The 22321-nt window shown below is 38.5% G+C and overlaps 2 protein-coding genes across 6 annotated transcripts in view; one reads left to right on the forward strand and one right to left on the reverse strand.

Moving 5' to 3' along the window:
• The window catches only part of LOC125055129 (netrin receptor DCC), a 47426-nt gene extending 32161 nt beyond the window's left edge, over positions 1 to 15265 (reverse strand). For all 4 annotated transcript variants that reach the window (XM_047657387.1, XM_047657386.1, XM_047657385.1 and 1 more), the window contains exon 1: positions 14948 to 15265. In XM_047657387.1, coding sequence (XP_047513343.1) covers positions 14948 to 15032 — 85 coding nt within the window. In that variant the 5' untranslated portion in view covers positions 15033 to 15265. The remainder of the gene's footprint in view (positions 1 to 14947) is intronic.
• Positions 15266 to 16605: 1340 nt separating this feature from the next.
• On the forward strand, positions 16606 to 21293 carry LOC125055441 (mediator of RNA polymerase II transcription subunit 16). Of its 2 annotated transcripts, XM_047657905.1 has the most exons (20): positions 16606 to 16960; positions 17100 to 17277; positions 17356 to 17488; positions 17823 to 17952; positions 18030 to 18169; positions 18339 to 18485; positions 18569 to 18685; positions 18792 to 18859; positions 18931 to 19071; positions 19182 to 19274; positions 19348 to 19468; positions 19552 to 19669; positions 19744 to 19830; positions 19909 to 20092; positions 20181 to 20335; positions 20415 to 20584; positions 20660 to 20760; positions 20838 to 20938; positions 21006 to 21149; positions 21220 to 21293. In XM_047657905.1, the coding sequence occupies exons 1-20, from the start codon at positions 16899 to 16901 to the stop codon at positions 21254 to 21256; spliced, it is 2427 nt and encodes an 808-aa protein (XP_047513861.1). In that variant the 5' UTR covers positions 16606 to 16898; the 3' UTR covers positions 21257 to 21293. The 2 variants fall into 2 exon arrangements, with proteins under 2 accessions (XP_047513861.1, XP_047513860.1); XM_047657904.1 differs by having other exon boundaries at positions 20838 to 21149.
• Positions 21294 to 22321: the final 1028 nt, after the last annotated feature.

Genomic DNA, 22321 nt, shown 5'->3' on the forward strand with positions numbered 1-22321 from the left:
TTTTGATCATATTCCCCTCCTTTTCTAATGGGTTTCATCCTACTGTAATTTTATTTGGTTTCAAAAATTATCGGCACTGGTCTAATTAATTGTTTCTACTTTTTGAAGTGAAACGTCTTTAGGCGCATGAGGGTAAAATTTTTACGGAACGTCACGAAGATGTGCAGCGTTTTTGTCGAAGAAAAGGTCTCCCTTTTTAGCGATTGAGACTGATTGAGAGAGAGTGAGAAAGGGCGAACGTAGCATGAAGTAGATAGCCATGGAGCTAGAGTAGGGAGCAAGCAAGTGGAAAGGTCGAGAAAGAGAGTGAGATACAGCGAACGTCGCATCACGCACAGTGCCATGGAGCAAGAGGTGGGAGAGAGCTATAGTGAGGAAGATTGAGAGAGAGTAAGGGAGATCGAGAAATATACACGCTATTGGTTGATGTATTCGTTTAGTTATTTAGTAGTTACATATTAGAACTTTAGAAGGCAATTCTGAGGCATAAAGTCGTGTGCAGTAAACGTAGATTTTTTATTTATTTATATTATCAATAGCACGTATACAGTGTGTAAACAATGTGAATATAGATATACAAAAACATGGAGTGATCATATACTAGTACATGATCATCTATTGGGGCTTTTACCTTAGTAATAATTAATTAACAAAGAAGTTTCACTTATGACATGAGTAATTTGTACGCAAGCACTTTTTTATCCAGATGCCACTTTCTTTCTAAAGGTTCTCAGTTAACAAGCTATCTTGCGCTAGACTTAACAGGTCCTCTGCGGATGTGATGCCAGTCCACTTTCGTACGTTCCGCAACAACTACTTCTCCCTTCTACCAGCCTGTCTCTTGTTTGAATTTCCATCATTATGTGCTGCAACAAGTCGTATCTATGATGACACAAAACGTGTCCGAGATATGACTTTTCGTATTTTAACAGTCTGCATAAACTCTCGTGTCGTCCCGATTCGTTGGAGGACTCTTTCATTCGTCACTCTTCAGATCCAGCTGATGCGAGCATGCGACGGTAATCTCAAAGCTTTGATATTACTTGTACCTATTTTAATTATTAAATTTTTTTGTTGTGCCTACACCGACTATAACTATAATTTATAACAACGAAAGTAACATAAGTGTTAATAAAAACGACTCAAACGACAGTTGGAGTAGCGAGAACAATAAATAAAAGCTATTAGCGCTTAATTTCCTCAAGTCATAAACTGTCGTCGTCTAGAGCGAGCTAAATGTCGGGTCTCACCAGCTGAGGCCTTCGAAACTTTATAAATATTACATTTATATTAGAAAAAAACTTGAATTGCAATAATATGAAGCATCTTAATCTTCTAATACAAAATGACAATTATGGCTATTACATAAATGTTAAAAATAATTAAATAATAAATATATTAAACCAACTTTAGATTTTACTAGTAATATTTTGATTTACAATGCGAATTAGGTACCAAATAGGCACTTAACAGTGTCTTTTTATAATTTAACAGCCCATTACCGAATACATCAAGCTCTGGATAACATCTTTATAAATAATGGCATTTCAATAAACACGTTTAATTGACGGTCGGTTTTTCTAAGTCAGTTAAAAATGGGAACCCTAAAACCGTCAAGTTTATCACATACACCGAAGTGTAGTAATTACTGAATATTACTTTTACGAGTAACACGTTTAGGCAATAAAACTTATAAAAGCTTTTCGTCGTATTAGATCGGGCCGTGTGTGCCATATTATTACTGTTTACATTAAATTTTAAAACTACCATAACAAATTAGCTAAGCATCATTATCAGCACTTAATTTATTTAAGGTTTCTTTTGTATGTTTGTTTGATTATAAGCTACATCTTCGATTCAAAGATATCTTATTTCAAGAGTTATATTTAATTAGTGAGAATAGTTATGTACATCGTGTTAAGAAATTATTTGAAAATATAAAACTATTAGTTACGTTATGTACAATATTTTTTACAAAAGTTTTAGGTCGCATCGATGTTACAACTTACACTCATTGTGTGCTAATTAATAGTAATAATTTCTTAGACGCTCGTTCATAGATATAAAATAAATGGTAGAAACAACTTTTTGGTATTTTGAAAATACTTTATCTAATCTTATAAAGAGGAAATATTTGTATGTAAGTATATTTGTAACGAATTAGCTCAAAAAGTACTGGACCTATTTAAAAAATTATTTTACCATTTGAATGCTACATTATCACTGATTAATAATGGCTATTTTAATTGCAAAAAATAAGGATCCCTACTAAAACTACAATAATGTTACCCATGGTGTAAAAAAATGTCTATAAAATATGTTTCATCGCATGCGCTGCGAAAAAAAAAGATGATAGAACTACGTTTTAGCAACGTTTTTCGTTTATAACGTTATTTTTTTCTAAACACGTTTAAAAAAATTACAAGAATGGAACAGAGAATCTAACAACCCAATTAAAAAAGGATATTTCGTGTTTAACGGAATATCTTCCCCTATATATAACTCACTGTTATCTTTCCAAGAGTACCAGGGCAGCAAGAACACGAGAATCTTACACGATCTACAATATTCCGGCCGGTATCGGGCGAGACACGACTATGCAAATATCCGAGATAACGGATGCTTCTTAATGTTTTATGTTCGTCTAGTACTTGCTTAAACATTTTGCTAGATTTATTGGTTACTGATATAATGTTAATTTACCTGCAAACTGGCAATTAAACGGAGCGTATTTGTTTAACGCACGGTTAAGTCCTAGAAATACTAAAGGAATTTCACCGCAAACAAAAGGAAAGTGCCGTCATTAAGCTATCAACATCTGTAGGACAATATAAATAGCACTAGGCGGCGAGAGGCAACCCTGGATAATAAATATGAAACTACCCCTGGCTCAGTAGTGGCACTCGAGACTAACGGGTTGTGTTTAACGGGCCGTAGTGGAGTGGGACTTTAGCGCCCATCCTCCTGTATATCAAACATCATTACCATATCCTTGTTGTATTGTTCCGTTTCAAAAATATCGCCCGTGTTTTCGCGTCAACAAAACCACCATTCGGGAATTTAAAAAGTCTAAAGTACGATAGGTAGGTAGTGATGCAGGCACCTGATGTGCCTTGACGACTTGTGTTTTTGTCGGGAAGGCGTAGTGGTTGATGCTTTTACGCAGCAACGGGTTGTCGTCTTGTCGAATTGGCGTTTGGACGGCAACTTCATCCATTGAGCAATAGTGGGAAGAAGTAGCAAGTTTGGTGAAAATAATCATAAAACAATATTGCGTATAAAAGAAACCATTATTCTTTTAAAACCAAACCTGTCAAATTATCTTAAAGTCATTTATATTAAGCCCTTTTGCGTTGTAAGAATAACAGCCTTATTTTAACTAAACAAAAACATCTTTTGCTGGTTTCGGCGAACTCATGCCAAAAAAGCCTGCACTAATTACACAAACCTTCGGGCAACTCTGCGCTTTATGTACAGTATGCAAAAGGGTTAAATTTCTATATTTAGTTTGGTCTCGAGGGCGAAGTGTTAATATTCATATTTTATAGCTTTTAACTTTATATTTTGCTAATTAAAATATGACGCCGCACCTTGGGGTCCCTTCTTTAAATGTAAAAAAGCGTAAAATAATATTTTATTTGCAGAACATTACGATTTCTGTGGAACAAGCGAAACTGTTTGCTGCTGCGATGATGATGTAACATTGAGTGGACGCGTTATCCTGGTAATCTTATCCGTCGCATACCACGATGAAGCCTCACAGCAATATAGAAAGGCTTCTTATATACCTACAACCGGATACGACTGGCGAGGCATCACCGGGAGATGATAAAGGACGATTTGACTATTGCTCGATATTCTCGGCTCCATTTTATTATCAATTACATCGATTCAACAGATAGAAGAGCTTCAGCACACCCATCCTGCGTTCGTTTAAAAAAAGTCCCACCCTATGACTCACAATTGCGACATGAACACCGTAAGCTTATAGCCTCATCTCAGTCTCAGAGATATCCGGTAACGGAAGTCAGCCTCACAGCTTGCGAGGTGAGAGATCACCTTTCATTTTGTGGCGGTTTCTTAAAAAAATAACAAAGACCCAGGTAATCGAATGATATTATACCCATATCATACATTCTTCATTTACGAATAATTTAAAACAACTAATAATGTCCAAATCCTTGTCCATCTTTCCTCTTTATTATAGCTACTAGTATGTTTGTCGTTCTCCGAATTTATAAATTTTGTGCTGTCGTGTTTTGTTATGCTTTGCTTTATATCATATTTTTTATCAATGAAATTCTTTGTGGATACATCCAATGTGATTATTTTTTAACTTGTTGAAGTGAAAACTTCTTTAGCGGCGTTGTACACTTTTTTTGGAATGGGTAAAAATGTTAACTCACGTGTCCTGATCGAATATTCGTAAGACGGATGGAGAGTAGACAGCTGGCGCGGCGTATATAATGTAATATAAATTTTCATGTTTGTGTACGATAGCTCAATAAATGATAGTACTTTTATACTGATAATTAAAGGAATTCATGCAAAATTATTTTGTTTATTTTTTTATATCAGAAATGCGTTAATATTCACTTCTTCCGGCACTCCCGGAGTGCAACCCGTCGTTTTTTTTATTGTATAGAGATGTATCTGTTTTGTTTCCCAAATAAATAATTTAAACAACGGTTAACTGTACTTGAATTTAGGATCTAATAAATAAAATTATAAAAAAAATCTATAACAAAGACCATAGTGCTCCGTTCATATTCTAACCGTTCTTAGCATAGTGTCAATACTTCAAAGAATAAAATTATTACTACTTGCTCACAGGTGAAAAGGACAAAAGTTGGTTTCCAATACTCTCTATCAAGACAGCCTCTGTGTGCACAGCTGCTGTCAGACAATATTTCAATCACTGTTTTGGCGCACGTGGAACTAACACGGTGCATATCGTGTGTCGAATGGCCGATTCGAATTTTTTAATGCATATTCAGTATATCTGAGAGTCGGCTACTATCTATCTTTCTAACCCCTAAGTGATAAGGGGTTATATTTTTGTTTTTATTTTTTATGATACAGTATACAAAAATACATACAACCCTTAATTTTCATCAACCCTCTACGATCAACCGAACAGTCTCTGGGGTAGTATAGCAAAATCTTCCATGTTGGTATATGTACTAAAAAACTGCAAAATCATCAAAATGATGAAACTTCGATAGCTCCTTAACTGGGAATGATGTTAGAATGTGATTTTTTTCAAATGCAAACACTCATACACCTACGAAATTTAGCAAACGTGCTAGGAAGCCATATATTACAGATAATCATTTCAAGATATCACATACATACATATATAATGACGTCATAGCCTTTTAGCCATTCAACCGCATGGAATATATCATCTGAAGTCGAAATAAACACAATTTCGTCAGACATTCATCATTATAGATAGTGCACACGTGCAAGTATGGCCGCTTTGTCAGAGAGTTTGAACTAAATAATATATTAGTTAGCCCCTACGCTAGCAGATTAAGCAGATTAATACTACGCATCCTCAACCAGATTCATCTTAACACTACGGGTTGTATCCACAGTAATGTAACTGCATGCTACTATTTCACCATTTGTTAAAATATTGGCAATCAAAAAGAATGACAGAGATTATTACCTGTTCTTCTGTGGAGTGAAATTAAGGAATCTGTTCAGGCTGGTTTTCTACGCTGGATGCCCTCTGCCCCACTTAGGAGACCATTTCCATTTTACCCCTTGATTTGAGAACTGGCAGTAAATGTAAATTTAGAAGCATATCTTTACTGATGTTCGATAATGATTTTGATTATAAATAAATAAATTGAACTTTTAAAATGATATTGCTAAGATATAATTTTAACACCGAGCCGCTATAACTCATTCCGTACCGTGACTCTATATTTATTCACCTACTGACATCTGCAGTAAGCCGCCTAATTTAACCAAAGACATGTTTGGTACGTTACCTTTCAGCTTAACACGTCTAAGCCAAAACCACTCTTCACACACCGAAGTAAGGATCGAAATTGTTTGTATTATTAATTTAAATTAGCTTGGAACTGATTGGAGATAACTTTGAAGTAAAATAATGTCTGAGCAGAGAAAGGCAGTTTTTTGTTTTGTGGCTTAAATGTTAAATTTGTATGCGAGGAAGTTGGGTCTAAATTCAATATGAGCATTACATGTGAGACATGGACAGTAGCACGTAATCAGGTAATCAAATAAGATATTTTAAAACTTCTATTTATATTTGAATTGCAGCGAGCGTAACGGTTATACCCCGAGATAAGAATGCGAGAGCGACCCCGGAGCCTGTGTAACGCGACTTTGTAGGAACTACTCGAGGTGGTTTTAGTGGGTATTGCTCACCCCGAATAGCAGCAATTCTGGTGTGGGTCGAGTCCCACATACCTCTGCAAAATTCGGTGACAGGAGATGCGCAAATGCAATTCACCTCGGATACAAAAACAATAATTGAAAAAAATAATCTTATTCGTTGCTGCTACAAAATCCGGGTGCCGTTGACTCACAATTATCACATTTTGTTTAAAAAGGTTAAAATAAACAATAATTAGTGTCAATTAACACTTACAAAAACCGTAAGTGCATTGGATCCATGCAATCTTGTAAAATTTAACATTCAAACGAATGATAAGGCATTAGCATCTATATAGAGGACGATCGAAACCATCCTTTGTCCGAGATGAATGGCCTAATCGGCCGGTATTAGCTATTAGTGTAATGCAAATAGGGTCTTATTTACTCGGTGCTGACGACGTCTTGGATCTCCCATTAACTGGCTTACAAAGGTTTAAATATTTGCGTGTGGGGCAAAAGATAGGCTACACTTATAACTATTAACTAATATCATAAGTTTATTGCACGTGATTTTCATATGACTCAAGGAACACGGGTAGGACGCTCACAGCTGATGATAAGTGTCACACACACACAGTTGAGTCATATTAGTTCGTACAAAAAATCTATTGGAGGCAAAAGTTAAAGTCAAAATCATTTGTTTATTTAGGTAACACAATGTACACTTATTAACGTCAAAAAAGAAATATGTAACATTAAATGCTTCTAATTTTACATTTACCAGTTCTTAAATCATGGGCGTAGAACGGAAGAGAAGAACTGGCAATAAACTCTCCGACTCTCTTTTCAATCGCCAAGGATTTTGTTTAACACAATGTTTGTAAGGAGCTGCAACCATTACACCATGTTCCACATGACATCTTAAGTAATTAATAGTTAATTAATAATAAAAACAATGATTTGTCCTCTATCAGCAGTAGGCATAGTGAAATAGGAGCACGCACTTACATTCTTGGGGGAACAACACGCAAATACATAGTCGAAATAAAAGTTTGTGATAAACAATACATTAAAAAGTTACTGTACTGTAACAAATTATGTTAATAAATCGATCAATCAAAAAATTCAAATCAAAGATTTCAGAAAAATATGTGTTTAAACGCGAGCACTCATAATTTGGGCTACAAAGCAAAATCGCCCTATCACCGCATCAGCCGGGCCCGCCCTGTAGCGGATATTTATTGTCCAGGCTGTTCAACATCTATTTCCGAAATACCGCCGCTACGCAGGACGTCCACTAACCCACGTCATGATAACGCAGGCCGATTTATTTATTGTAGGAAGGAGAATTATTCACTTAAGATTTATTTGTTTATATCACCACGCCTTTTTCCCAACTTTTTTGTCATACCTATCTCGTCCTCTCTCTTGTGCGTTCTCTACGACAAGGCCTACCCAAACCGATTTCACCATAGATTTATATCTCTATGTGTAAATGTTACTATACCAATCATACTCAAAAACTTACGGACAAGTTTTATAATGCTCCTATCAAATGTGTCAAAGTCTGAAGCCCCAGCCGGCACGTGACCGTTCAACCTACGTGACTGGGTTGACAACTTGTGAATAATTCGTCCGATTCCTGCCCAATTCCGGCAAATTCTGGTCCTATGAAAGAACCTGCATTTTGCTGAGGTAGCCTTTGAATCTCTGCATTATTGCGATTAATTTTCGTGTCGTTCTAATTCATAAAAAACACGAATCGCACTTATCAAAATAGTACAATTTTAGGATATACGCCCTTTGCTTTACGTAGTATAAAAAGTGGGCTGAAAATTTTGTAGGCTAATATAGAAAAATAATTTATTGATAAAATTTGATTCCTTCGAGAGAGATACATCATACAACGATTATAGCCGTAATAAAATTTTATAGCACGATTTGTCTTAAGCCTCATTAGCGCAAAATTTCTGTCCAGCGAGCATTCTCTTAAGGCCTTTTTCCATATCAAGAAAATGTAAAAAGAATTAGCTTAGTTTAACTTAACCCCACGTACAATAATTTGTGAATGCATAATGAGCGAGCGGAGTAAGTCGAGATTTTGCTAATTGAATGTGTCGGAGGGGCTGCTGATAAACGTGTGCTAGGGAAGCACCTCAACACTCGGTTCACGGATAAATGCGATATATATATATATATTATATATGCTGTTATAATAATTAAATAGAAACAACAGTGCCAGCTTAATACCTAATTTTATAATTTATAATAAAAATCGTAATAATAATAAAAACAATTACACGAAGCTATCAAATTGATTGACCTCCCGAAATACAAACAATACAGTACTAAGCCAATACGATAATATCGAATAAATATAATATAAACACATAATATACACAATATCACTACTATGAAACTACTCTGCGAACATATAAAGATGTCGATAGTCGGAGATAGCATTCGGTAGGCGCAAAGACTTTGATAACGGCGATCTATGCAACAAACTGGTTCTGGCCCTTATAGCAAACAACCTTGGCCTTCGCCGTCGCACATATCCCATAGGTTCAAAGAAACCGAGTTCTTGGAGAACTCTTGGGTTGCATATAATAGTAGATCAATATCATCCTTCAAAAAGCAGTAATATTAAATACGGCAAGAATAACCCGCAAATTACTACAACGAATAACTGTATTTACTTGACTTAGGTGCGTGTGCCAAGTCTACCAGGATCATGAATCGATCCTGCGTACACAGTTGCCAAACATAATAATAAATAATAATGTATTTATTCAAGACAGACCATCATAAGTTCATATGGTTATTATTGTGTTAGTTACAATATTGTCCTAAATATTATGTTACTAGATTAGCTTTAAAGTATATTCAATCATAAAATAAAAAAGGTTCCATAGTCCATTGCAATTACCCATTCTTCCCGCTATTACCTCCGGCATGCTGTTATGGCTCCCCACAGACACAGCTCCCTTGCATTTGGCGTAAAAACAGTCCACAGTTATTATTTATCAAAACATTATTAATAAAAGCTCCTCTATACACTTTTATTTAAGCGATCAGCTTTCGCGCGATTTGCAATAAAATGGATTTTTATAAAATATCGATATAGCAAAACAAAATTAAGCACATCACTTCCGCAAATATTTTCTATAAAGATATTCAGTGAAAAGCTAAAAGGCTTAACTATTCTTTGATGTTTATTCATATAAAAGGGCGCGTGTACTTTGTTTCATATATTAAATGCGTACAAATCGCTAATTGCAACCAAACAGAGAACTCGTTTGCCGAAACTTGTGTACATATATATATATTAACCATATTTTGTAGTATGAGGCTTTGTTTGTTTTATGGGTCATGTGCACGAGTGATAAAAAAGATAAATACTCGTACCAAAGTGTTTAACTTTAATACATTTTTAGCATATTTCTTATAGGAAAACTAGAAAATAGTGAAATCGACACTTTTATTTCGTACTGACATGGACCGCATGAACAAAAACAGTACAGTTTTGTACACCTAGTACTGTACTGGGTACGAAATTTAAGTTTAGGTACTTTATTAATTACTTAATTATATTCTTTCACTGGCTTGATTTAACAGACTGTATTGTGTCATTTTTTTATAGAACATGGGGCAAACGGGCAGAAGGCTCACCCGATGGTAAGTGATACCGCCGCCCATTGACACTCTCACTGCCAGAGGGCTCGCGAGTGCGTTGCGGACCTTTTAAGAATTGCCATGCTTTTGAAGAACCCTAAAGTCGAATTGGTTCGTTCTATGATTGCTTTATAAATGTTTTCATAGCTCCGAAGGAAGTCTTACCTAACCTATCCTAACCTTAACACAGACCGTGCTGCTGTGGTTTTGGCCACAAATAATGATGTACATAATGCAAACCCAGTTGTTCCACTAGTTGGTTTATTTAATGATTGATTGACGAAAAATCTTCATTGATGAGTCCTCCGAATGAATTTAAATATTTTACTTTAAATTGCAAACAGGCAATCTCAATGATTCCATAAGAAAATGAAACAACTAAATGCATAACAGGATCCCAGAGATAATTGTTTATCAACGTCCTGCGAGACCAGTTGGGGCGCAATTAAGATATTATTAATCAGCTTTCTTTAATTGCGACGGAAACATTGATTGTATTAATTACTATATCTAGCCTTTCAAAACTAGAAAATAATATCTACGTTCGAGTAACGACTACGTTCACGTTTTATTTATTTCAAGTATAGAAAATCAAATAATCCCCTATGGGAGTAGACAGAAGTAAACATAGGGATATCGTCGAAGGCCTACTCACGGAATCAGGGCGCGTCTGTTTTCAATTCCACGGATTCTTTGCGGTTTCTGATTATTAGAAATAAACGAGATACCACGAGGGCAACGTGACACGACAACTATATTAACAATAAATATATCTTGCAAAATAGTTTTTATTATTTAGGTACTTTTGAAAGTTATTTACTCGTAATAACAGCATGTTTTATGTTAAAACTTAAAATTATGAAACCAACAAGTCGTAATACCTTATTTTTAAAACATGACAAGTTTTTTAGGCATTACAACGAGCCAGGCTTCTCCGCACCAAAAAGCAACTATAATTACAACAGCTCATTATCCTGTGCCCCATATCGGCACAGCCTACTTTTCAAACAGCCCTCGTTCACCGCGATTATTCCTTTAGAAGAGCCGAGTAACTTGTGTCAGGCATTGTTACTTCTGTTTAGCCTTGTTGCGGGTTTTTTTATATAAAACAGGTGACTCTCTGATGTTAAGTGACACCACCGCCTTTGGACACACGCTGCCAGAAGACTCTACGCTCTGTTCTTGAAGGACCATAAGGGAGCGTTCAAGTATCACGTCACGCAATTTTTGGAGATTATTATCCCTCCCCTCACAACTAACGCGCCGATAATATTAACAATTAAATTAATCCAGGCCCCGTATAGTAACGTTTTACAAAAGGACCCCCCCCCCCCCCCCAAGTCGAATTGGTTCGGAAATATTACAGAGAGCAGATGGTACCACATAGTGGTGGTGCGCGGCAAAACGTGCCTTAAATAGTACTCAGTTGTGGAACGACGGAGATTGAGGATGATACTTGGCTGCCGATATTAACCTGAACAACTCCTCCGAATATTCTATGGTATATGCGGTAGAAGATGCAGAGACCCCACACCTCTTTGTTAAATACGAAGAAGAAGCTGGTACTGGGGAGCTCCCGCCCAGTGGTGCGAACATTACTCCATGTGAGACAGTGATACTGTCATCAGGGGCCGAAGGGGTCGTCATGTCCCGACTCCTCAATTACATTTTGTTAACTGAGAAATTCTAAAATAAATACTTATACGATCCAAGGCACATTTCACCAAGGGATTTGTTTCCCGCGTGACGCGTGACTTATTAGCCTTGTACATTTCTTAACAATTTAAAGAACCAACTCAATCGACTTTTCGATTCCGAGCAGGTTCCCATTTGCATATCAAACACGTGACGGTTATATTATCAAACGATAATTTTAGATAATCCCTAGCTGACCCGGAAACGTCGTTTTGCCATGTTACATATTATTTATAGGAAACACTTTTAGGTCAATTCAAATAACTATCTATAATAATAAAAAATATACGTTAATCGTAGAGGGGTTACAGGTTAAGGGTTGTATGTATTTTTGTATGCTGCTGTATTATAAAAAATAAAAACAAAAAGTTTTGTCTAAAAATAAAAAATTTGGGGCTAAATCAAAAATAGATTTTGTCCGATTCTCAGACGTGCTGAATATGCATAAAAAACTAATAAGAATCGGTCGAGCCGTTTTAGAAGAGTACGGGAACGAACATTACAGTAGTAGTGTCACGAGAATTTTATATATTAAATATACAATTTTTATAATTCCAAATAATGAAACTACAACTACTACTTGAATTGTTTATCTGAAGCTCTTGCGCTTAATTGTTTTGTTATGGTTAATTCATTAGAATAACATATGCACAGAGCAGTGAACACAATTTCTGGTACATCGATTTATATCACGATTGATCTAGCAAACAAACAAATGGACCAAGAATTAGAATAATTTACTACTTCTACAACGGCATCTGATCTTATAATAAATTTTACACTTTCAGCTTGCGTAGGTTCGAGCCCCGGCTGTGCACCAATGGACTTTCTTTCCATGTGCGCATTTAACATTCGCTCGAACTGTAAAGGAAAACATGACGAAACCGGCTTGCCAAACCCAAGTCAACGGCGTGTGTCCTGTGTGTCATGCACAGGAGGCTGATCACCTACTGACAAATCATAAAACATACAACAATCTGAGACCCGGACCTAAAAATGTTATAGCGCCAATGGTTCAATTTATGATATATTTATTTATTTTTAAAAAGCAAATATGACAGACACATCACAAATACAAGATATATATATATATATATATATATATATATACAGTCAAAACCGGTTATAACGACATTGAAGGGACCGTATAGTTGCCGACGTTATATCCGATAGTCGTTATAAGCAATGTCATATACACAAATACAGTACATATGTATCTAGAATAGGTAGGTATGGGTTATAATATGGTATTTTAATATTATAATATGTAAAGAAGTCAAAAAAGAAACAAAAATATTTATTACAAAATAATTAGGTACAAAAGTAATCTGTCATTTTGGTCTGTTTTTGTTTAGCCCAGTCTCAAATATTTTTTGCATTTTATCCATATGACATGAGATTTTTATTCAATAGAAAACACTTTTCTCTTTTCTTTTTTGAGACATGATAACACATAAATGCACAATTGCACAGTCTAAACAACACCAACACTTTTAAATCAAACTAAAGCTACTCACGCAGTCAATTAGCGAACTAAACATGTGTAAAGTATGCAAGGTCAAATGGCCGGGAAGAGGTTCGGATGAGGCGGGAGAAAGAGCGTAGGTAATAATATGCCTAATATTCATTCAATGCTTATAAATAAGATTTAAAATCGTTTGTATTGTTTTGTTTTGCTGAGACAAGAAGCGGTTGGTCGTTATAGCCGATGAATATCGATAAAATTTCGTCGTTGTAAGCGATATGTCGCTGTATCCGATGTTGTTATAAGCGGTTTGTTTACTGAATAGTTTACTAGGGATTCGGACGGGACCATACAATCTGGTTGTAATAACCGATAGGTCGTTGTAAACGATGTCGTTATAAACGGTTTTGACTGTATATATATATATTATATATACAAGTTATAATTCGATATAGAAGCGTCCTGGAATGGTTTTTAGCAATTTTTTTTAATATATAAAAGTATGAGTAACACAACTAAAATAAAAACACAATAATAGGCACAAAAATGTAAACAGCAATTTTGAGTACATACACAAAAAACAAAACAATTACAACGATTTTAAAAGGCGCTTGAAATCAGTAAGGAAACATATCCACTTTGAAAAAGAATAGTTATCATTATATTTTTTTATAACAGGGGCAAACGGGCCGGAGAGTCACCTGATGTTAAGTGATACCGCCGCCAATTTCACAGTGCCATAGGGCTCGCAAGTGCGTTGCCGGCCTTTAAAAGATCTTTAGATATAAATTTATCGTTGTTTGACTTTGTTTCAGTAGCTTCAACACATTTTCTAATTTTACCAACTTTAAAAACTAAAATTTGTATCCTTTTCTTTACATAACAGAAGGCCGTTGGTCTCAGTTGCTTAACGCTAGCAAAGTGAACGTAGAAACCTATCAGGCTGCGAGCAGCATCTTATCTGACAGGCTTTCTAAAGCTCTCGCGCCCACCTTCTGCGGAGTCTCCTTACATCTACACGTTCAAATATCTTTTTAGAACTTCTTATATTCTTTTACGACACCCAGTTGCGTCAGAAACTCACTCAGTCTACGTTTATTCGTAATAACCGGTGTATATCGCCGAAAATTAAAACATAAAAGCATTGTTTAAGTTTTAGCTAAACTTAAACAATGTAAACAATAAACATATCGTCTATATATATACCAACAAAGACAATTAAATCGGCTCATTACAGCGATACGATGTTTTTATTCAGAGCTATGAGCTTTAACTATATGATACGCTTCCCGGTTAAATTCGCGGTTTAGGCGCGGGCTAAACCGCAGACGTCTAATGGGCAGAGGGTGGCAACTGGCACACCAGCACGGGAAACCCCTTACACATCCGTACTACGTACAAGTACATAACGTGGGTAAATTTTTAATTTTAACGTTTTTTACGACTTTTTAAAGATACACTATAAGTGGATCTGTTAATATTTCATAGATATTACATATCCTGAAAGCAAAGAAAAAAGCTCTGAAACAATCGGTTCATTCTTATTCAAGTAAAATAATATATTTAAACATATACATACATATTTCAAGCGATTTTTATAGAATATTAATTTACAACATTTAACATTTCGAATAAAAATAGTATATTGTACGTTACTTTTACAATAAATGTTCATTCATAACATAAATAATTTATTAATTTAAACATGAATCGATGAATATTATCTATAATAACATTATTTAGAAGAAAGGAACTCACCTTTGGTATGGGTAAACAAATGCAGGCAGGCCAATAAAAAAATCCAGTTCCCTATCCCAAAACGGCACAATTCTGTCCGACACATTTTAACAAACACGCGCTGAACACTACACTACAAAGTTTAATTCATACTTTTCACATGTTCACATAAAAACACGATTATTTCGAGAAAATTATGTGTACTCACAATGCTAGCAAATAAAACGAGCCGCCATTTTTGTCCGATGTACAGTCAACACTGCTTCGTTCAAAAATCCAACGCGAACTCAATAATAAAGGTCAATGTACGCACAATCTTATTATACAGCACACACTAATGTGAAGTTGCTGCTGTAGAGTATAACAAAAATGAATACAAACATGCATAGATTCATACACATACGTAGTCTTTGGAGCTCTATTGTTCACGTCTTACCGACTCACAATTAACTTATTATTTTATGTTGTGTATTTTAGCTTTCTAATTTAAGAGATTAATATATTGTTATATCTTCAACTATAATTTGTGGTAACAATAAATATGACGTCAAGGAACAAACGGAGAGGGTTTCATATGCTGTGGTGGTCAAAACTGTAATATACTGCAGCTGCATTTCTATTTTCTAGTATTACTTGTAGGGATGGGAATTTTTTAAGCTTGATCCGATTCGGTTGACATCTCGTTTTGACGACATTCACTTGGTCAATTGCAAATACAAAAGATGGCATAAAATTATAACAGTTGAAAGTTCCCAGAAAATTATGCAACTAGATTTCTAGCTTTCTCACTGATTGGAGCATCAAGGTTGATCGGAGTATCGGACTGGGGTAGACTTGTGTCTTCTTGGGGTTAAATCTAGTCCAATTTAACCCCAAGATGATACAAGTTTCCACGATTTCCGTGAAAAAAACTCCCTTTGTCGCTACTGCTCTCTTTGAAGACACTCTCCTTAAAGCCTCAGCTATCATCGGAATTCGGGGTGTTGACATATCGAATGATGTTCAGTTTCGTGGTTATTTAGAAGGGCTAAATTAGTCTCTAAGAAGCTTGGTGTGCTCAGCAATGTGAGACGGTACTTCACTCCGGACCATCGCTTGTAACTCTATAAAGCGCAATTAACCTATGAAATTTAAGTTTTTCATTAAATTTCACGTTTTATAATTGATTGACGATAATTATTATTAAATATTTAAAATAATAGAAAAGTTTAACTGCGTCGGTTCTCTTATAAGCAGTCAAGAAAGAAGCGAAAATAAACCTCCAATTAATAACCCAGATAGAGGGTAGAACAACGCAATAATTTTGAAATGATGCCTGTCTAAGACATTTATGAAAAGAATATTTCATTGTAATCAAGGCAGTAATTGAAATAACGGTGGTGTTTCCGATTTTGCTTTAGAAATGGTTGCTAGAGGCGGATACTAAGTAATTTACGTTGTGTTCAAAGACCAAATCAAGATCCGATTCGAAAGGTTAGTCACCATTGTAATCAATTTTCGGATAATAACCATTTATCCGAAAATTTATTACATCGTTCACCCCTATTATGATAACTTGCTATATAACGTACTTTACTTTACCTTTTCTAAATCAGAATCTGTGGTTATAACTCAGGAATCAGGCGACAAGGTGGCCATACCAGGCCATAAACTCCAAAAAAAAAAAAAAAAATCAGGCGACACTCGACAGTCGACAACTCGACAGACCGACAGGCGACAGATGATATTAAAAATACTAAACGTTAACTCCTAGTTTATTTTGTAAATTAACAGTTGTGGTTTGTGGCATTTATGACTGAAAATTGTAACATTCTATAATTGTAAAGGATAATATCAGTGTATGTAATTAAAAAGTAAAAATTTTGAAATATGACTTCATAACTCTGAGTTAAAAAAAAAAAGTTAGCTAAACTAAATCATGATCACAGTTTGAGAAAACTCAAGTTGCTAGTAGTTCTTTTGAATTTTCAAAATGGAATTAATCTATTCAATGAGACGTAAACATTTGAAATGTGAGCCACCTAATTTTGATGGGTAAGCCGTAAACTAAGTTTTAATTTTTTTTGTATGTATAAATAATATTGTATATATATACAAAAATGTTTAAATACCTACAAATTGACATTGCGACAGTAAATGACAGTTCTAAAAATTAATATTTCTACAATTTCAGCACTACAGATCCAGAAGCAGTGCGTCCAATATGCACAATATCAGTGTGTAACATCATAGCGTTCACATCATTTACTGAGCTCTCAGATGTAGATGGAGACACCTGGGGAGGGCATGTGTATGTATGTGATATTGTCACACCATGGAATAGCTACAAAGTTACAAGTACTACACATCCTGTAAGTATATCTGACAAAAGACCCACATTGTTAAGGTATAATTGAAAAATGTAACCAAAAAGTTTGCTTGCTGTTTAGGTATCTGCTCTTGAGTGGGATGGAGAAGGCAAGCATTTGCTAGTTGCTACTACTGTAGGAGATGTATATGTATATGGGCAAAAGGATTATTTATTAAATGAATGGACTTGTTTGTATACAGGCAGTTTTCCAGGTAATTCTAATATAAAATAGTACAAAGTTTTGTGGTAATATTAATGAACAGACTGATTTGACGAAAATATAATATAGATAAATGAGTCAAATTTTTTTATTTTATTACTTTGGTTTACAACTAATATTGTCAGTGGATTATGGAAGGAATTCACCTCTCGTGAGATGTTTCCTAATTAATGCAATCATTGTCGGTAAGAGACTAGTGCTAACCATGACTGCTGGAAAGCAGTCGAAATATTGACAGATTTAAACAGCTTTGTGATAAAGTGATGTGATGTTATATGATGCTAAAATTTACTTAGAAATATATATTTTTTCTTTAATTTGTTCAGGTGAGAGGGTGATTAAGGCGATATTCTTCCACAATGGACGTAGAGTTGTGGTATCAGACAAAAAATCAGAGATATCTATGGCGGAGAGATTTCAATTATCGAGGAGCACTCCCACACTCAAAGGATTCGGGTAAATTTAATTAGCCAAAAGAATATTATGTCTTATGTTTTTATTGAATTTTATAACTGTTTGTATTGACGCGCCAGCGGAGCGGGCAGGGAAGGCGTGTGCGTAGTGACGGGGTCGGGACTGGTGGGAGCGGTTTCGGGTCGGTCGGCGCCGTCCGCCTCGGTGCCGCTTCGCCCCGCTAGGGATCGCGTCACCGCCGCTGCCCTTGCCCATAAAAGTCAGTATTGTTGGGGTATATTCAGCTGTAACAAAAAAATTGCACTAAAATACATTAAATTGGGGAAAGAGAAAAACAATTCACTATTGTTGTGATAGATAATCCAAAACTGTACATCGTATAAAGCTATAATTACTTTAGCAATCTTAATGATTAGTAATATCGGCAGACGGCAAGATCGTAGCGGCCGCCCTATGCGTGTGCGGCGGACGGGCGTCAGTGCGGGCAGGCGCCGTCACGGTGACCCTTCCTTTGGCTTTGCAGCTCACGCCGCTGCCCACGCTATATCTGCCGGAGGACACGCCGCAGCTGCCCGGTCAGTCTTTTTGGGATTTTGATTAATTATATCATAACGAGAACTTTGATTTTATTAGTAGACATGCTTATATGTTCGTTTAGTGTGCCTGAGTTGGAAGTTGTCAGAGGAAGTGGACAGTTTGTTCGTGGGCAGCACCACGGTGACCCTGTGGAAGCTCACGGAACGAGCGTATCCCGTGCACAAACTGTTGGCCAAAGGTGATGTTAAAATATTTTATCCAGATTATTTCATATTTAAATTATATATTTCGAGTCTCTCGTTCGTACCTCACGTTCCAAAAATAATTTGTTCGCTCTCCATCAGGTTCAGGCCAAGGGAGCACCACTCCGGGGGGAGGACCGAAGTCGGCTTCGGAGTGCTTCGCCACCCTCGTGAGTGCAATTTTGACACCTTCAATCTGTCTCTAACCGTATTGTCGACAGCATATATGTTACTTCGGCAGAGCTGGCAGGCGACGGGAGCGTGGCCGGTGGAGGGCGGCGAGGTGGCGGCGGGCGTGGCGTCCGGCGGGCCCCGGGCCGCCTCGCTGGCCGCCCTCGTCACGCCCAGGTCCCTGCATCTCATCGGAGACTCGCCCCACTACGTGAGCATTACGTAACTTACACTTTATATTATTATTATTATAATAATAATATATACACTTTACTAACGTAACTCTCGGTGTACGTGAAACTGAATCATCGATCTGTGCAGCTGTGCTCGCGGGCGGTGGTGACGAGCAGTGAGGTGTCTCCGCCGTCTTCGACTCCGCCCAAGAAGACAAAATACGGGTCTGGCCTTTTACCGGTTAGTGTGCGTATACATATATGATAACTAAATGTTAAATATTGTATAAAAACATCGACACGATCATGTCCAGAGCGGCGCGAGGTGCGCCCGCGCATGCGGCGTGAGCGTGTCGCGGTCGGGGTGTGCGGTCGTGGTCGTGGACACGCACTCGCAGCTCCATCTCTACAAGCACACGCCGGCGCACGAGCACGGTACTCGGATCCGTTTATTTCTATTTCTGAAATGGACCTTCGCTCGGTTCGGTCAGATTGTCACGGTGTGACGTCATTTGCAGCCAGCCAAGCGGTCTCTCAGACGTGCGCGCTGCTGGAGTACGCCACGGTGAGCGGACACGACTGCGTGGACGCGCTGATAGGACTCAAGCCCGACGTCCTCGAGGCGCTCTACGAGAGGTGCACATCTCGTCGTCCGGTGTTAACGTTATTTGTCGTTTTGTATTTTCACACGATTTTAAATGAAATTGCAGACTGACGGAGAACTTCCAGCGACAGCCGACCGCGTTCCAGCAGCACTACTACTACGCCTGGATCCGCCTGAGGATGCTGCTGTGCAGGTACGCCCGGAGACGCCCCCGGAACGGTGAGATGAGACGAGCGACGATCGCGGTGGTAACGAGCGTGTTTCCCGGCAGCATGATCCCGAGCGGACAGGCGAGCGCGTCCAACCTGACGTCGGTGCTGATGAGCGGGGCCTCGAGCGCCGCCCTGGCGGGCGCCCTGCGCCCGCCCGCCCCCCGCCCGGACGACAAAGACTCGCCCTCGCACGCGCTGGCCGTCCTGGCCGGCCTCTTCGACGACCAGCCCGACCACGACAAGGTGCTCACGAGAGATTCGGTACTTCTGGGCGGTGGCCGTCGGACCGAATCGGAATAGGATTCAGCGATTGGCTCGTTCCCCTTTCCAGAACCTTTTGGCGCTCGAAGCCAAAGCCGAGGCGCTCGGGGAGACGGCTCTGTCGGCGCTGCAGCCGCTGCTGGCTCTGCGGCGTCCTCTCCGGCGGGCTCTGCACACGGCGCTCACGGCGCTGGCGGCGCTGCAGAACTCCACTTCCCATCACGGGTGAGATCGAATCCTCCGACACGACTATCGCGGAGCGCCCGGATGCTTTGGTTCAATTCATAAATCGTGACATCCGCAGTTACGAGGTGTGGGCCGACCCGGCGGCCCTGGGCGTCCTCCGCAAGCTGCTGGTGGTGTCCCGCTGCAGCGCCCGAAGCACCTGGGGCGGGGTAGAGGCCGGAGTCGGTCTGCAGTCGGCCTTGGCGCGCCTCGCCGCTTCGCCCCACAACGTCAAACCGGACCTGCTGGGTACTCTCTTTAGACCCGCTCCGTCTACGAACACTCCCTGGAGCGAAGCGCGTGACGTGTGGGCGTCTGTTTCAGAGGAATGTCTGACCCTGTGCGTGCATAACTCGTCCCGGGTGTGGGACGTCTCGCCCCGTTGCGGAGTCGGCGCCCCCCATTCCAGGCCCCCGCCGTATCGCGTGAGTGCCACCCGTCCGTTGTCGTATTCTGGTATTCAAAAATATTTCGATTGTAAACGAGTCGAAACCGTGAACAGTTGGAGTACGGCGTGGAGCCGGAATCCCTCCGGTACGTCCCGGAGCCGCCTCCTCACGCCGTTTCGGAGTTGACCCCCTCGTTCGAAATGGACGCCATAAGGTACCGTGTTCGGCTTTCATCTTTAGACCTCGGCCTTCCGCGTCTACAGGCGACGGCGTATTCACAGGTACATGTACTTGGGCGGCGGCGACAAAGGCGGCGGCAGATGGCGCGAGTGCGGGCGTTGCGGCGCGCGAGTCCTGTCCGCCTCTCTCTGCGCCAGACATCCGCTGCAGCGGGCCTACGACGGACGCTTCGTCGGCTCCTGCAGGTCGATATTCCTTCTCCTGATATAAATCATTTCATACTTCAGGCTATTCACGACCTCTTCATTGTTTCAGATGCGGAGGAAAGTGGAGTCTCGTGTCCAATTTCTAGAATTAAACTAATAAATTTAATGTACATAGAAAATCCACGTTTCTTTTTTATCCTTTTTTATCTACTCGATCGGGACAAACACCGGCATATTAAATTGGTGCCATTCCTATAATATGTGGTCAACGACACCAATTTAAAAGAAGGAAGAAATTTAAACTAAATTCAAAAATCATTTAATCATATGGATAACACATTGTACACTTAACTCAAACTCAAACTCAAACTAGTTTTTTAATCGCCATGTTTTTTTTTTGTTTTTTTTTACACAACGTTTGTAAGGAGCTGCAACCGTTAAACCATGTTCTACATGACATCTTAAGTAATTAATAATAATAACATAAATTAAAAACAGAGTTGTCCTCTATCAGCAGGCGGCATGGTGAAATAGGAGCACGCACTTACATTCTCGTGGGAACAACACGCGAACACAGTCGAAATAATTAACATCACCGCATACACGAATTCAAGTACGACCAGTCACCACAAGTAGCACCCGTTCACGAGTATGACGTATGGCCAGCCATCGGCCCCCTCGCCATATTTTAGGGAGAGAGACAACTCGACGCATGGACGCCGCCACAAGCAATGACATTTAAGCGAGCATGACGATCCTTGAAATGTGGACTTGGCTACATAAGAAAATAATAATAATACTGAAATAATTGGATACCACATGGATCACGGTTTGTTCCCACTTTACATTAAAACAGTCGTGGATGTTGACGATCGCCCCAGAGTCTGGAAATGCAGCCGAGAGATTCAGTCGCGTTACCTATTTATACTGGAGCAACTCATATCCAAGCACTAGGATCGTTTAAATATTCAGAGGCAGAGGCTAGAGAACCATGTCACGTCAAAACTTACGGTATCGAATAGCGATATGCCTCTAAAGTCTGACGAATTCGGTTAACTTTGATGTTAGTGACTTATATTCTTAATAGCCGTATAAGAATTTCCAACGAGCCAATCTGTTTTTACAATTAAATAGCTCCCTGGGTAAAATTATATGCAAGATGTGGAAGCAAGGCTTATCAATACAATCCGCAGTTTTTTTTTCTAGTGAAA

This window comes from Pieris napi, chromosome 13 (assembly GCF_905475465.1).
Source record: "Pieris napi chromosome 13, ilPieNapi1.2, whole genome shotgun sequence".
NCBI classification, from domain to species: Eukaryota; Metazoa; Arthropoda; class Insecta; order Lepidoptera; family Pieridae; genus Pieris; species Pieris napi.